The following is a 15,888-nucleotide window of genomic DNA, read 5'->3' as shown; positions in this document are numbered from 1 at the left end:
TTTTATTTTATTTTTATTGATCGCTTCGACGAAATCCAAACAAAGACGATTTCATCCTAATCGGAGACACGAATCGAATCGAATCGGCAATCATCACTCTTCCAATAGTTTTGATTTAAGAACCTTTATATAATTAATTATAATCAAGTAATAAGCAAGCTGCAAGTTGCAAGATACACCACCACATGCATGCATGATCATACTTTAAGCTGACTAATTATCACAACAGACCAACTTGACACATTTACCACCAAATCGGGCACACAAGTTTCCATTAACGGGTCTAAACCACAGACTTTTTATCTAACAACATACAAGTTGATGATGTAGAACTTCTGTACAACAGAATCGGAAACAACTGTAGATAGATGTAAGACAGCCAGACAAGAATATCGTGCATGCTCCACCAGTAATTATCTCCCCAGAAAACAAGAACAAAAAAGAAAACATAATAAATAATAATAAAAAAGACTAGCTGGGTGGGACACAGAATCATACCAGTGAGAGGGCAATTAATAATACCAAAGACTAGCTGCACTTTGCCCTTCCACCACTTTGTAGTTCTCTATGGAGACAAAATGCCTCCCCTTGGTCCTCGCTCGATGCCCTTCTTTCTAAGCTGCACAGCGTGAGTTGCCTCAGTAACTTCTCCAGGCACGAGTACAGACACCGATCTGGGTCCTTCAAATTGGGGTTTGTGGATAGAACAACTGCATTTACTGCATCAGCAACAAATTCCCGCTGTGGTCCGTCCAGTAGATAACCCACACTTGATTCCACTGGCACTTTATAGGCCAGCAGCCCAGAAACGTCCTATATCATAAAAGGACACAAGAGGGGATGTCAAATATTAAGAATTTGACACGATCGATGTAAACTTTTAAAAATACTATTGCCGAATTTTAGATGCAGCAGGATCTGAAAGAGAAGCATCATGGACAAATATTTTTTTTTCCCGATTTAATTAGGAACAAATGCTATAGGAGACTTGGTTCTTATTTCACTGTTGCGACAGCAACAATGAAATACTTTAGTGACAATGATTAATCCAATAATTTCATTATTGGATTTTAGTGACAGTGAAATACTTCAGTGATGGACAGATGAAAAGGCAAACAGGACAATGTTCAATTTTAGTGACAACGATTAATCCAGTAAGTTCAATTTCAATAACTTCTAATGTTTGTATAAATGAAACCATGAAGAAACTTCAACTATGATATAAATTATGCCATGAAGAAACATGCATAGAGGTCAATTGATGGAATGAACTGAAGATAAACCTGGCCATGACGGAACAGACCATGGCATTTATTAATCGAAACTGACTACAAGTAATACCTGAAGGAGGTCAACATAAGACTTTACTGAGAAAAACTTTTGCAGCTCACTTTGAGCATAAGATACTGCCTCTGCCAGCTGTCCAACCTACGACATCCAACAATATAGGCATGACAAAGCAACAGTGTCAATAAAGTACCAATACCATAGCAGGTACCATAACAAGCCAAATTTGTGGGTAAATTAACTTTAAAAGCTTATAGCAAAATATTCTCAAACAAAAATGTGATACCCAACTTCCTGGCATTTAAGTGCAGATATTATACAATGTACGAGAACAATTTCATAACAGACAAAACAGAAAAGCTGACTACCGCCAGTGGATCTAGCCAATGAAGAGCATCAATGCAAATATTCTTTGTGACGAAGAACAGTGAAACTAGTGTCTACAACCACCCGTCACAATTTTCACACAAATTTAAAGGATGGGAAAGCAAACAAGGGAAATCATTTTTAAGGTGGGGTTGTCAATTAACGTGGTAACAGCAATTACCAAATTGATCAAATTGTATCTAGGGAAATTTCATAATGTGAACCCAGAATACCACAATAGTCCAAGGAACTAATTATCAGTCAATGAACAAAATCCTATCTAAATTACCAACAAGTTCTAATGGCATGAATTTCATTTTTCATCTCATGTAATGAATGTCCGATTCATACGGCATTTGCACTTGTAAGAACAGACTTCAACATATTTAGGTCGATAAGTCCCCAAGTTGATAAGCTTTTAGTGACCATGGCCTATGAAAATGGAAAGAGGAACTCCCACTGACCAACTAATAAAAGCAGCCTATATTAAGATGAAACATTTTGCATGATTGTCTTGATGAACGGAGGCCAGATGCCCCAAACTGGTATGTTAAGAAAGTGATCTCAATTATTGTGGTAGTTCTATTGTGAAACTGGAATGATGATGTTATAAAGATTTCAGCAGTATGGCCAAAAATAGTTGAAATGCCTCAGCAACAGGCAGCGACCACTTGTAGGCCTCATGCAAAAGGTCTAGGAACATAGGTGGACATTAGGTGTAAATTTATATAGATACATAAAAATTAAGTTCCAAGAAAGTATATAATATCATAAGCAGTCACCCTCCATTAACCTTTCAATAGAGATCAATCTAAGGGTTCTTTGCATGCAACATTTCTTGGTTAAATTTTCACATAAAAGTCGCTTTAAAGTTGTTTTGATGGAAGACTCTCCTTATAAGACATCATAAACAAAAGTAGTAAGAACAAAACAAGAAGTATAAACACTTAAGATACCAAGAAGCAGGGTCTGCCGTACCGAGCCGTACTGCCCGGTATGGGCGGTACATACCGGTCCGACAGGTTGTCGGTACGCGGACCGACTGTTACCGGTCCGAGTACATTGTAACACTGTAGCACTGCTACAGTACTCGATACACCTGGGTGTACCGCTCGGTATACCGTACCGGTACTGAGCCCAGATCGAAATACCGGTACGGTACGAACCTTGCCAAGAAGTATTAACATTTAAGATAGAATGGCATGTGTCGTGGCAAAAAAAAAACATAATAAAGAAGTTTATCCAGTCAATGTATTCATTTTTATATTTTCAATGTATAAATGCATAAAAAAAAAGTATTTCCTTGTATCTTGTTAGAAAAGAATAATTGCGCTCATTAGAAAACTGAAAATGGAAAACATTGACTTCATAAAATTAAATTTTAGTTAAATCCTATTACTATCTATAAAAATTATTTGTGATAAAGAACCACTTAAGAAAAAGAGCAGACCTTAGGGGCCTGGGTAGCTTCCTATGTCCCATCTAGGCATACATGTTAGTTTCCTAGGATTTATCTAAGTATTCAGATCATTGCTTAACCTGAAACTCGAAAAAGTCACACGCATAGGTGGTGAGTATAGCATAATGGCCTAGGCAGCCTAACCAGAGCATGTGAAAACATTGGTACGGGAATCTATTGGTTAATTTTGTGTTCGTACCAAGCAAAGAAATTTCATCTTTAAGCCAAAAATCGTTGGATAAATTGTACAATTACATCCTCAATGAGATGTATCAGATATCAATTACGGGATAGCTTAAATATGTTGTTAGAATATATCAGTAGTTGAATGCTGAATAGAAAAAGAAAATTCTGCACATGCTCATAACTTGACAAACTATTCTTTAATAAAAAAACAGGAAGTAGACAAAACTATACTGTGAGATATCTCAAAGAATTCTGAATAGAAAAAGAAAATTCCGCACATACTCATAACTTGACAAATTATTCTACAATAAATAAAACAGGAAGCAGACAACACTATACTGTAAGATATCTCAAACCTTACCCTAATGTATTCAATAAACCTTTGAGAATGAAGTAGAAAACAGACCAACGATTTGTCATCCTGCAAAAAGCAAGTTGGTGGTCATTTTAGTTGCAAGGCTCAAACTAAGGTTTCAGGTTCTAAAGTTTATACTAAATGACAATAAAAGCCAAATCGATAAAATTTGTGAACAATCATGCATCCCAAATATTACAAAAAAATGAACATAAAGTTTGCAAAGCTGAGAATATGGCTCGATTTTTTTCCAAACAACCAGAATTCATCATATCCTTTACAAGGATTTCACTGTCGCATAATAAAATTGTCATAGGGCCTTCAAACCAGTGGGGTACCGATGCCATAGCATACCTATTGTTGTTTCAACTACTGGTTCAGGTCAAGTGTGCCAAACCAATAAAAAGATCAATAATTTAGTATCTATAAATCAAGAGAATAAGTTCATCAGGGCCACACTAAAAAAGAAATATGAGGATAACTTATAGTTAGATATATACAATAACATAATGAGCAGAAAATTACATCATAATTCAATTGAACTAAAACATGATAATCCAATAATTCAGATGTCCAATGATTAAGAAAAATCTACCCATCTAAAAGCAATACAATCCATCTTATTAACCTAAAACCAGATCAAGTGTGCAAGAAGCTAGTCTAGCAGCATGAATATTAAAGTTATAATTTTGTCAAAAACTTCTAACCCCAGTCCGATGTCATGGTATTGGCAGACCTCAATGGTATTACTGGCTAAGTCAAGCACAGCAGTGATTTAAAAAGCACTAGGTGTCAAAAGGCGCCAAGATCCAAAAACGCCCGAGGTGCTAGGCGCTCGCCCGAGCGAAGTGAGGCGCTAAAATATAAAAATATAAAACATAATTAATAAATATAATTATTTAAATTTTTTTAAAAAAATATGCTATTAAATTAATCTAATAAATACAAATACTATTACTAGTATATAGTTAACAGTATAAAGTATACTGTTAACAGTATACTATCGAAAGAGAAGAGTCGGAAGACCAAGGGTGTTGATTGAGAAGAGCGGGAGCGGCAACTACGAGCAACGACAGTGGCAGCTACAGCAGCGAGCAGTAGTAGTAGCAGTGGCAACGGGAGTGGCAAGCGACGACAGCGGCACCGGCAGCAGCAAGCAGCGGGAGCGGGAGCGAAAGCGACGAGCGGAGACAATGGCAATGGTAGCAGCAGAAGCGGCGAGCGGAGACAGTGGCAACGATAGCAGCGACAGCGGAAGCGGGAGTGGCGACAACAGCAACGACAGCGAGCAATGGCGGCAGTAGCGTGAACGGCGAGCAGGGTTAGGGTTAGAGAAGTCACACTGATATCAGTGCTTTAGTTGGTTCGATTGAACCAACTAAAGCACCAAAGACCGAACCAGACCTCAAACGCTGGTTCGATCGTAAGGTTTAACCCAGCAATGGTTTATAATATCTTTAATGCATAAGTTGAATTGACTTTAAAAATTAGCCAAAAATTAACTCAGCCGAACAAAATTTGCTAATAAATTCTGTTATCAAGCATCATAAGAGTGTCGTTTGGTCAACAAGATCAATTATTTCTAATAAGTCTGGCTGTATGCTTCCTCGCCTACTTTTTTATCCAGAGGATCTACCACAAGTTCAATTTCTTTGCAACTGCTGGTAGCCTGGTAATATAAACAATGGTTTATGGGGGTATCACATAAAGTTAAGTGCACAATGTTGTTCCACACATATGTTAATCATGCTGCAGAAAGGTACGTATCATTGTTTCCATTAAAAAACATATTGTACTGATCACCAAGTTCCTCTCAATAATGCTGTTTTTCTTCTTATGGTACCTGAGTATTTTGTAACTTGATGATGTGTCAATAACAAGAATTAAAAAACCAATTGGATCAGTCAGTACCAACTAATATTTACTGATCTGATAAGAAAACAGGATACAGACCAGATGATTTCACCTAGTCCAGTCCAGATTCTACCACGCAATAACCCTACCGAACCAGACTTGCCACTATCTTTTGATAATTAAAACTGGGGGCACTGGCAGTAAGCCTACCGCCTGATATCCCTATCATTATTTTATATATTTTTAATGGCTGTCATTCCTTTTCCTCGAGTCTTTCCTGCCACATAACCTAAAACCTTTCCCTTTCTCTTTCTCTCCCTTCCTCCTTCGTTTCTTCCTTCTCCTCCTTGTTGCCTCACCCCTGTAATCCACCACCTCATTGCCCCCATCCCACTGTCACTGCTGCCCTGCAATTAGATCGATGCTTCCTTCCTTTTCTCCAGTACACCTCCTCCTCCTCCTCTACTTCTCTACGTCTTCCTCTACCTCCTCGTCCATCTCCTCCTCCACTCGACCTCATACTGCCCTACACCTTCTTCTCCTACCCTCCCGTTCTTTTCCTCTCTCTTTGCATGGTATCGACCTATATGTCAGTCTACCATGCATCAGCATACCAGTATGTACTGGACCCGTGTTGGTCTGACCAAGATCAATACATGTTTAGTATTGAGATTTAAAACTTTGCTCAACAACAAACTTCATGAACAAATTTATCTTTAATAAGGACAACCTTCCCTTAAACTTGAAATTCACTTTGTTCATCATTGAGAATGATCTTCACCATGGAACTGCAAACACAGGCTGAATTCCAATTTCCATGAATGCAGAAAATGAAATTTGGCCAGAGAAAACCTGGGTCATTGATATCATATGTTGTTTAAATAGTCTTTGCTTATTTGTTCATATCTAATTAATCATTCTTCATTTTCCCATTATTCCCATCTCTTTTTCTAGGTAGCTGATCTGAAGAAATACTTGATATATATTAACCAGCATAACTTACATAGGCACATCAGTAGAAATTAACACATTTACATCTGGTAAGCAATTGTTCCCAACTATTTCCAGGAGCCTATGTTATAAACACATATTTTATATTTATTTGCATTGACGAAAGTTACACCATACAACCTAATGTCTATCACACATTTCTTCCATTTTCTGAATTTTTTTCTTTTGAACTCCCTGCCACTCCTCTCTTTCTTCATGTTTCTCAATGTATGAGTGTCACATTCTCAAAGGTGCATTTAAGATCCTTTTTAGACATGCCTAAACAAACATGGTTAATATTACCACCCAAACATTCTGCTAACGAATAAGATGTGGTTCAATTTTTCTAAAAACACCAGATCAAGAAACGAATCTATATTGTAACAATATCAGTATGGACCAATATTTACCAGTTCGACCAAGGACCAGTAATAGATCATATATACCAATTGGTATCTTTTTTATTAGTGTTTTAGTGATACCAAGCAGTACAAGTACGCACATTACCTAGTTTATGGGTACCATATTGATATGATCGGTCACAGAAAACATTATCGCACCAAAATCTAAATCCTTGCACCAGACAACATCCTGGTAGTCTCCTCTTAAAACCCTAAACCTGTTCAAACTAGCACATATGGGCTGATATTTACTGTTCCAACTAAAGCACTGGAATGGACCAAACAACTCTAGACGTATTGGAGTTTGTTTGTTAGAAGCTGTTTGATGCTCAATCTTCTATTTTCCTTGTTACTCTGCCCTATCAAGTGCATGAATTATCTGCAATACGAACTTCAAGTAGAAATTGCCTTCTGCCTTTTCATATGGTATGAAGGGTCTAAAATTGTACCATGTTCTACAAAGACAATGATAATATAACTAGTAGCATATCAATTGACCATGTCAATGTTGCCCCACCTAGCTGAATGTCTAAGCTCCTCCCCGAATCTTTTATAAACAGAAGGGAATCCACACATTCTAGATTGGAGTAAGAATTTTGTTAAACATTCCCAAGAAACTTAATCTAGCGACTTCAATTAGATATATAAGTTCATAGTTTGTATTAGATAACCCATAGTTCTCTTATGTAATCATTTAAAAGACATTTTTCTTTTGCCCTTTGCAGTGCCATCCACAGTACAACATTTAACAGAAAGAATGAAAAGCAGGAAAAAAAAAAAACTAAGAAGCAGCTCCTAAATACATATGGTGTTAAAGATGTTCAAAACATACCTGCAAAACCTGAGGATACCATTCCCGAAGCTTTTGAAATGCAGAATCAATATTACCATTCTTGATAAGCTTCATTATTGAAAAGTAATTGGTTAATAAATGATAGATATTTCACTGCTCAAAGAAAGTAGGAGATAATCAATTGATTCAACTCGTCTTTTTGGGAAGTATTGTAATGCAATAAACTTACAAAAAGATAGACTTAGTTCACATGTCCTGGTTATGAATGCCAAAAGTAATCAGTACATCTGAGGAAATAGTTCAGAATAGAAATTTCTTTAAAAGATCAAATTTCCAGATTGGAAATATTTTTTGATGACATGTAATAGATAAAGATCAAATTTCATTATATCACTTAGCCTCAAAATAGAATTTTAGACAAGGCTATGCATAGAAATATATCATACTAAGCATTATGCCCCCCTAAACAAGCACATAATGACCACTTTCCCTTGATCAACAAAGTCTCCTTGTAATGTCATGTTATAGTAAGCCAACCTATGTATTTTATAAAGCTTGTGATGTATTGAACCCAAAAATGATAAAGATGTTGAATGAAACAGTGAATAAACTTGAAGATGTTCCCTAAAGGTAGCATCCTGATTTGGCTATATATAGACCTAGGAGTTTCCATTCTGATGTTGTTTTGACATACAAGTCTTGTCCTTTCTCCTAAATAGATTTGAACATGTTTGCAATATGATATGTAATAGTAACCAGTGTGTGATTTTGCATAAATCTCACTGCAATCAAGCATGAATCATAAAATGGAGAATATGCCAGAATACATGCTTCATGAGAGTACATTAAACAACCCTTAAAAATGATTTTTAGTACAGCAACCAGTAAGAATATAAATTTATAATCTAAAATATCCTCCTAGAATGTAGCTTCCTACCTGACGCAAAATATTTCTGTGATCAAGTGCATACATGTCTCCTTGATCATCAAAGCCATTTTCCTGTGCCATAGACTCTGAAGGATAAGTATTTTCACTTGCAAGGTCAAATGACTTCAATGTGTCTTGATAGCCATAGTGTAGCAAATAAGAACGAACAATCCTGCGGAAACAAAATCTTCAATTTCTATCCAATATATTCAGAAAGAAACCAAACAAAAGCAGTATAATTGCAACATATGAAAGATGGTCATAAAGATCTTCAATTTGTTGGAAAATAAATATAATTCAAAAATTAATAATTAAAATAAAAAAAATTAAAAAAGCTGAATACTGAAGCTCGGAATCCTGATCAATCAATCCCGCTAACTATTATTCTAAGAATTGGGAATTAAGGATGGAAATAGTTGACAGGAGTCCAGAACCATAGGTTGAAAATCTATTACATATATAAAGGTCCCTGCGACTGAGTGAATTTTGAAGTTTGAACATCAATTCTTGACAATCTCATTGGAATTCTAAACTCATGGTCAAAATGTTAACTGGGGCAGAATATTGATGTTTGCAATGCATTTAAGAGTGTGATTAAAGAATCTAAATTGCATGTTCATTGAAGTATGTTTACCTCCATGTAAGAACATGTTTCTGATAGGAGGGTGCCTGTGTAAATTTTGGTGGTGATCGCAATGAGGCCAGATGGATTTGTGTGATGGCCATACTTATTAGGCTGAACATCTAAGAAAAAACCATGATGTGATGGCTTAGACAGTTTTTAAGGCCGAACACCTAGACAACCATGATAACTAAGTACCAAGTGTTAACACTATCTTCAAGAAGTCACTTATCATTAGTCATACAAAATCTTTACAGGTTGGCGGGCAGACCCTTCAAGTGGAATCAAACTTTCTAAAACTATCATGCTAGATTAGGATGCATATGACCACAAAGCTATCTTTAAGTCTTTGAGCATTTTGTAGGCTAGATTTCCTCTGTATAGTGTCATATGAAAGAACCATTCCGTTGACTAAGCCACATAAAAATTCTACAAGTATCTTAACAAATTCGGCAAGTTTCAAAGACAGATTGCACCCCTTCACCAAATCATCCATCAAATTACTTTGTCATACTGCTTCAGCAAAAGAAATGTGAAAAATCAACAAAGTAACAGACAAAGAAAAAAAATAACATTATACAGAAAATATAATCAGCACACGAAACAGAAACAAAAGCATTATTTAATCAACTCTCTAGAAGTAAGAATTAGAATTGCAGACAAGATAACCAAGTTAGGAATGTATTATGGTATTTTTATACAGTGGGATGTCTAACACATAAATCCATCAGTAAAAGATTTATATAATTGGAAATCACCATGTCACTGTCTTTTTCACACACAAGCAAGTAATGATAAGAGAGAGATGGTTTATATATTATGCAAACATACCAGTGACTAATATTTGGTTGTAAGGATAGCTTTTCAATCATTGCCTGCTGTTTCAATCTCTCTTCCAAAATAAAACCCTGGTCAACAAAAACAGGATTGTCATTGAGAAAGTTGAAAGCACTAAGAAAATGCAAGAATGAAGACCATCATTGCCAATCATATGACTGGGTTTAAAGACATAACCTGTTTCAACTAAGAAAATCTTACAAAACACAAGATGCTAAAAAGAAAAGTTGTTGTTTCTATCAGGTCCAGAGATCATACAGATGTTATCTTTCGGTACCTCAAGAAACCTATATAAGATGCAAAAGAACTAAAACGTAGTGATATCTCGTGATTTTATATTTAGTGTATCTTATCATAATTACAGCTCTTTTTGCCTCTTCTTTAGTTGTAATATAACTTTCAAAAATTTCTCATTTTTATGATTTTGTAAATCTTTAAAGCACAGTATAGAAATAGGGATCCCTATGGTGATGAATGGTCAAGCTAAAACGACTAGCTTGGTGTATGGTCAAGTGTTGTGGTTAGAAGATGAATCAAACGAGGAATGGCATCATGGCGACAGGCCCCCATAATTTTATTTGTGACTAATGTCGTCTTTCTTAACTATTAAAGTATCTATAGAGTAATTTGTTAGTGTGTTTTCCTTATTAGCTTTATAGATGTCTTTTCATTATCCCTTTATTCTTTATCATTTAAGCATCCACCATCCTATATAGATATATATAATACAAGACCAACCAAATATAGGACTTTCGGTACACCAGGGATGAGACCAAACTTTTATGAAAAGTAGTTGCCCACAATGTTTATAGAGCCACATTTTTTTATCAAATTAATAATTATTAGAACATGCATACAATGCAGAAGTCAGAACTAGGTCACATTGTAGTTGAACTACTTGATAGGCAGCCAAAATCCAGTGGGTCAAATTTTTAATAAAGGTTGCGTAAAGTTCTATTGGCTATGTTAGGCTTAAGTACAAATTTGGTTGGCTTACTTGAGTAGCAAAAGCAAAAACCCAGTATTTCCAATATAATATGAGATCAAAAGAACTAGGCAAAGAATAGTTGATGAGCATTAACTTGTTAACATGAATCAGAACATCCATATGAAATACTCTTGTCCATTGCATACAAGAACAGATACAGGTAGGCACGCATGTGTACATAACTATTGTTCGCTTAGACATGTGTCCATATAACTATCATACACAGAAAGTTGGACAGTTATCTTTATGATTAAGCAACAGACTAAGAAGGAGATCAACACTGCAAAAGAATATTCTTACTTCGATGTCGAAAAGGAATGGTTTCTTCCCAAAGTTTACAGTAACTCTACAACATAAGGGTGAACATGTCAGTAAATAAAATAAAATAAATCTGTTTAAATAGCTACAATATGCATCCTACACTACGATGCCTATAAGTTTCACAAAATGACCTGAAAATCGTCAAAATAATACCAGATGCATAGATGCCCTAAGTACAAAAAGAAAAACATAGTTCAAAACATTAAATTGTAAGTTCTTTTAAATTAAGGACTAATTAAAATAATTATCACATCTACCATTTTTGAAGAACCTTCACTTTGATTTTTGTTTCAAAAGATGATATTTTATACTAGCAGGATCTTGATTGCAATAAGTTTCCTTCCATGTAGAAAGTCTTCAACAAGATACCTTAATAATCGAGTTCACCTTAAAGACTTAAACATATGTTTTTTTCCCTCTTCTTATTGGATAATCTTGGTGAGTGATGTAAAAATGCAGAACATGTTGATATATGACAACTTACTATATTCAGAAGAAAAAAAATTGCATAAAATTTATTGTATTTAAAAACCCCTAAGTTAACAAATTTCTTTCAAAGACAAAATAAACCAAAAATAGCTGCTAGATCAATCTGCAATATCTAGTCCCCCTTTTTTTTTTTCACTTCCCACCTACAAGTCTAAAACCTTAGCAGATTCATTTATAATCTTCACAATTAGTAAAAAGTGAGGAAAAAAAAACATTAGGACCCATGAAACTTTTACTCGTTTCTAATTCTTCCTCAAAAACCTCAAGCAAGAATGATAAATCTGTGCCCTATTTGGACTTGGACCTCTCATCACTGATGAGATCTAGCATGTTACCATTGCAACAAATCTTCAAGAAAGCTCTATGGGAAAAACAATTACAGCATAATGGTGCAGTTGGATTATAATTAGCCTACACATTGCATGAATGTACCAGGAGTAAATTAGGTGCACCACTAGGAAGACTTAGATTACATAGACAAGTTAAAAGCAAAGAAACATTATCAATTTCATATTACAAATTACTACAGCATACTCTTCATTCTGGCTGTGAACAGCTATGCTAGGATAAAGAGGGCCTTTTATATCCTTCGGAACAGTTCCGACAAGTTTTGCATTCTTTCTGCACATAAAGATTAAAGATTACAGTTATTACATACAATACATAGTCAGACAATTAGTTATCGAAAAGATAGATGGAATATCGTCTAAGTCAACCCTAGACAAGTGTAGAGATGCAAATCAAGATAATAGATACCAGTTCACGAAAAATCAAGATAATAATAAGCAAGGTTCACCGTACCATAATGTATCGCTCGGTACAAATGATATGTACCTAGGGGATCGGTATGGGCGGTACATATCAATCTATCAGTAGATCCCACCATACCATGTGTCGGTATGTCGGTACATGTCATATCGACAACGGGTCAGTACACTGATACGAATCGATAAGGTGAACCATGATAATAAATCAACTATCTCTATAAATATTCACAAAATCCGAGAACTGCTTACTAGATTAAGGATCCCTGAACTCCACAACACAAGCATGTAAATTAGGACAACATATATGATCTCAAAGAGCTCCAAAATTTTGGAAATATCAACCATCCTAGTAGCTAATGGTACAATTTCTTTATGCTAAACAATCTATTGACTTACGTGAAAAAGAACTCCTGTGATGCATAATTGATACCAGCACCAACAGTATCATTAGTTGTAAATGTTGGTCCAAAAGATTCTCCTTTTCCTTGTCCACGATAAAGATATCCATCATCTCCATGGTATCCACAACTATTAGCTTCCCAGCTACACAGAAAGTAGTAGTTCATGAAAATTTGAAATAGCAACAGAACAGAAAAATATTTTTTTCTTGCAAAACTAAAACATGATTTTCATTAAAATTAAACGTATGCAAGTAAAAAATACCTTTGTTGCAGAAGGAATTAAGAACTAGAAATCCACACGCAAAAATGTCATTACTTGTTTTTGGGTAATAAAGTATTCAACCGAAAAAAGCAAACTGCAAAACGAGGGAAAGATGCTCCAGCCAAAATTGACAAATGCTTTCTACACTTGCTTTGTCAAACACTTAGTCAATACCCACATCTTCGATATGGTCAAATACCTTCTTAGCACCTTCCCAGCAATTTGTGGCTAAAATTATTCTGCATTTGACCTTTTTTTTTGTTTTAACTGTGGCAAATTTTGGCATTTTACAGACCAGGGTCTGGGAAAACCTATTCCATAATTATTAAAGTAAAGAGGAATGAACACCCACTAAAGGTTAAGCCAAAAAATGCAAGTCCAAAGACAATATAATTGCACTATCTGCAAATAAGCAATCATGTGCCTCTACAAATAGTTTTGGCAAAGGAGACCATCCACTTCCTATAACATCTAGGTACCTCTCTAAATTCGTTCATAATCAAAGGTTGGCCCAATTACAGTACCTATATTCTTAACTTTATTATGATTTCCACCTTAACGGCACCATTTTTCAATTGTGAAGTAATATTAACAATCATCATGTCCCTTCAAAATATTACAAAGATTCCATGTATGTGAACTAAGCAAAATAAAAATCATTACCAAAATCTACTAATTGCAGTTGACCTATGATAACCACATATGTTTAATGTAAACAAAAAATAATCGAATCCAATTATTCATCCAGGAAATTCTATGATAAACAATATTTAAACCTAATTTTTTCATTCAAAGTGAGGGTTGTAGCTGGACACTTTCCATCTTCCTCAAGATGGGAACTATCTCCTCACCAAACAAGGCATATACATCATATATCTATGATTTTGAACATCATTAACACCCACACATATCTTTTTTTGTCATCGACCTTAATGTTGTACTACTCCGACATATGAGATAGGTATCCTCTGAGAACTATGGCTGACATTTTATCCTTACCTTCCCTTCCAACATCGTGGAGGGGACTTGAAATGACAGGACCCCCGGAAAAGGATTGAATTTCACATAGTATGTCATCATTGTTATATTGAGAACACAAGATAATTCGGCCCTAAGCTGCAGGAACTGAGAAACTTATACAGAAAACCAGGGAACAGGAAGGATACTTCAAACTTCAAATGCAGAACTAGATGTGAAACTATTCAAGATCAGATCAAAAGCAAACAATTTAAGTAACAAATGTGCAAATACGGATACCCAGGTTGCCGCCGCATCTTGAAATGCTGCATAGTGAACCCAATAGCGACCTGCCCCTTCTGCCCGGCATTCTTCACCGTCATCTCGAAATAGTAAGCCAGCCTCCTGGTGGGCGCCGGACAGTCCGCCTGCACGACACCGACATCGTGCCCATGCTGCGGGGAACCCACATACTGGACGGACATCTTGTCCGTCGACACGATCTGGAACAAGCCGGAGCTGTTGATCGTGTTCAAATGCGACGGCACCGGCTCTGAATCCATCTCCTCGACGATCTTCTTCCATTCGGCGCCCGACCTCCAGCGCGAGGCCAGTCGGAAGAGATCGATGGATTCTCCCGCCGGCTCTTGATTGATCATCATCAAGCCCTCGTCCAAGAATCCAAGACTCAACTGTTCAACCCAACCTTCTCAATAAATGTAGTGCTACAAACGACAGAGATGCGCGCAAATCGAAAACCCCAGGAGAAATCAGCAATCGAATGCTTACCTGAAGGCCCAAATCGATGGTCGGGCTCCTCTCTGTCGGAATGATAATCGAAACCCTAATCCCGAGAGAAAAAAGGGGAAAGGGGCGGCGGATGGGATGAAAGCTGAGGCCTTCGCCGCTGCTAAACCGCGGTAGCGACTTTAGTGAGACGTAAATGACCTTTTTGTCTCCAAGTGAAGAGGTTAACATTTGAGCTTAAAATACGGGAAATTTGAGATTCGTGGGGGTCAAAAATGTCATATTGGAGCCTCTCGCACTGCCGTAACGTAGTGAACTAGATCGCATACAATGCCAACTCTAAGAGCCATGAGATCCTCCTCTCATCACCATAATGGACGGCTCAGGTACGATGATAATTCTATAAGCTATGGAGATTCTTTTGACGTCACCTTTTGTATATTATAAAATTTTAAATTAAATTATATATACAACAAATTATCAGAAAACATGAGCTTTTCCGGATTGATGCCTCCCATTTTTTGTTTTTGCTGGTGGCATACTTCTGCAGCTAATTATATATTATCTAATTATCTATTATAGTTAATTTTTTAATATTTTGATTTTTAGATTAAAAAAATTATGTTGAAATTTATATAGTTAAATATATAAGTAAAATATTTAATCTCATTTATCCGTTGATTTTATCGATGAAAATATATAACACATAACAATAGACACTTGAATGGAATGAAAATTATGAATAAAAATATAATTTTAATAATTATGATAGGTTAATTATATATTGTCATTGTAATTAGATCTTTTTAGTATATTTCGATTTTTAGACTTAAAAAATGTATATTAAAATCTCATTTATCCTAATACCATTTGACCTT

General features: G+C 35.8%; 1 protein-coding gene across 2 annotated transcripts; it reads right to left on the bottom strand.

Annotated features, from left to right (window-relative positions):
• Positions 1-243: 243 nt before the first annotated feature.
• Positions 244-15,185, bottom strand: LOC103997455 (ran-binding protein M homolog). 2 transcript variants are annotated; one of them, XM_009418675.3, is made up of 11 exons: positions 15,053-15,185; positions 14,564-14,955; positions 13,040-13,186; positions 12,411-12,497; positions 11,367-11,412; positions 10,073-10,149; positions 8,629-8,791; positions 7,731-7,799; positions 3,660-3,719; positions 1,342-1,428; positions 244-813 (listed from the first exon to the last, which is right to left on the bottom strand). In XM_009418675.3, the coding sequence occupies exons 2-11, from the start codon at positions 14,923-14,925 to the stop codon at positions 529-531; spliced, it is 1,383 nt and encodes a 460-aa protein (XP_009416950.1). In that variant the 5' UTR covers positions 14,926-14,955; positions 15,053-15,185; the 3' UTR covers positions 244-528. The 2 variants fall into 2 exon arrangements, with proteins under 2 accessions (XP_009416950.1, XP_009416951.1); XM_009418676.3 differs by having other exon boundaries at positions 14,564-14,969; positions 15,053-15,182.
• Between the last annotated feature and the right edge of the window lie 703 nt (positions 15,186-15,888).

This window comes from Musa acuminata, chromosome BXJ3-9 (genome assembly GCF_036884655.1).
Source record: "Musa acuminata AAA Group cultivar baxijiao chromosome BXJ3-9, Cavendish_Baxijiao_AAA, whole genome shotgun sequence".
Taxonomy (NCBI): Eukaryota; Viridiplantae; Streptophyta; class Magnoliopsida; order Zingiberales; family Musaceae; genus Musa; species Musa acuminata.
The sequence above is the reverse complement of the archived record's forward strand: the minus strand, read 5'-3'. Positions and strand labels throughout refer to the sequence as shown.

Coding starts and splice junctions, on each gene's coding strand:
- LOC103997455 (XM_009418675.3), bottom strand. CDS start 14,925: ATGATGATCAATCAAGAGCCGGCGGGAGAATCCATCGATCTCTTCCGA. Junction 12,498..13,039: donor TCACAGGAGTTCTTTTTCAC/GTAAGTCAATAG, acceptor CTTTATGTGCAG/AAAGAATGCAAAACTTGTCG. Junction 11,413..12,410: donor GTTCACAGCCAGAATGAAGA/GTATGCTGTAGT, acceptor CTTATGTTGTAG/AGTTACTGTAAACTTTGGGA.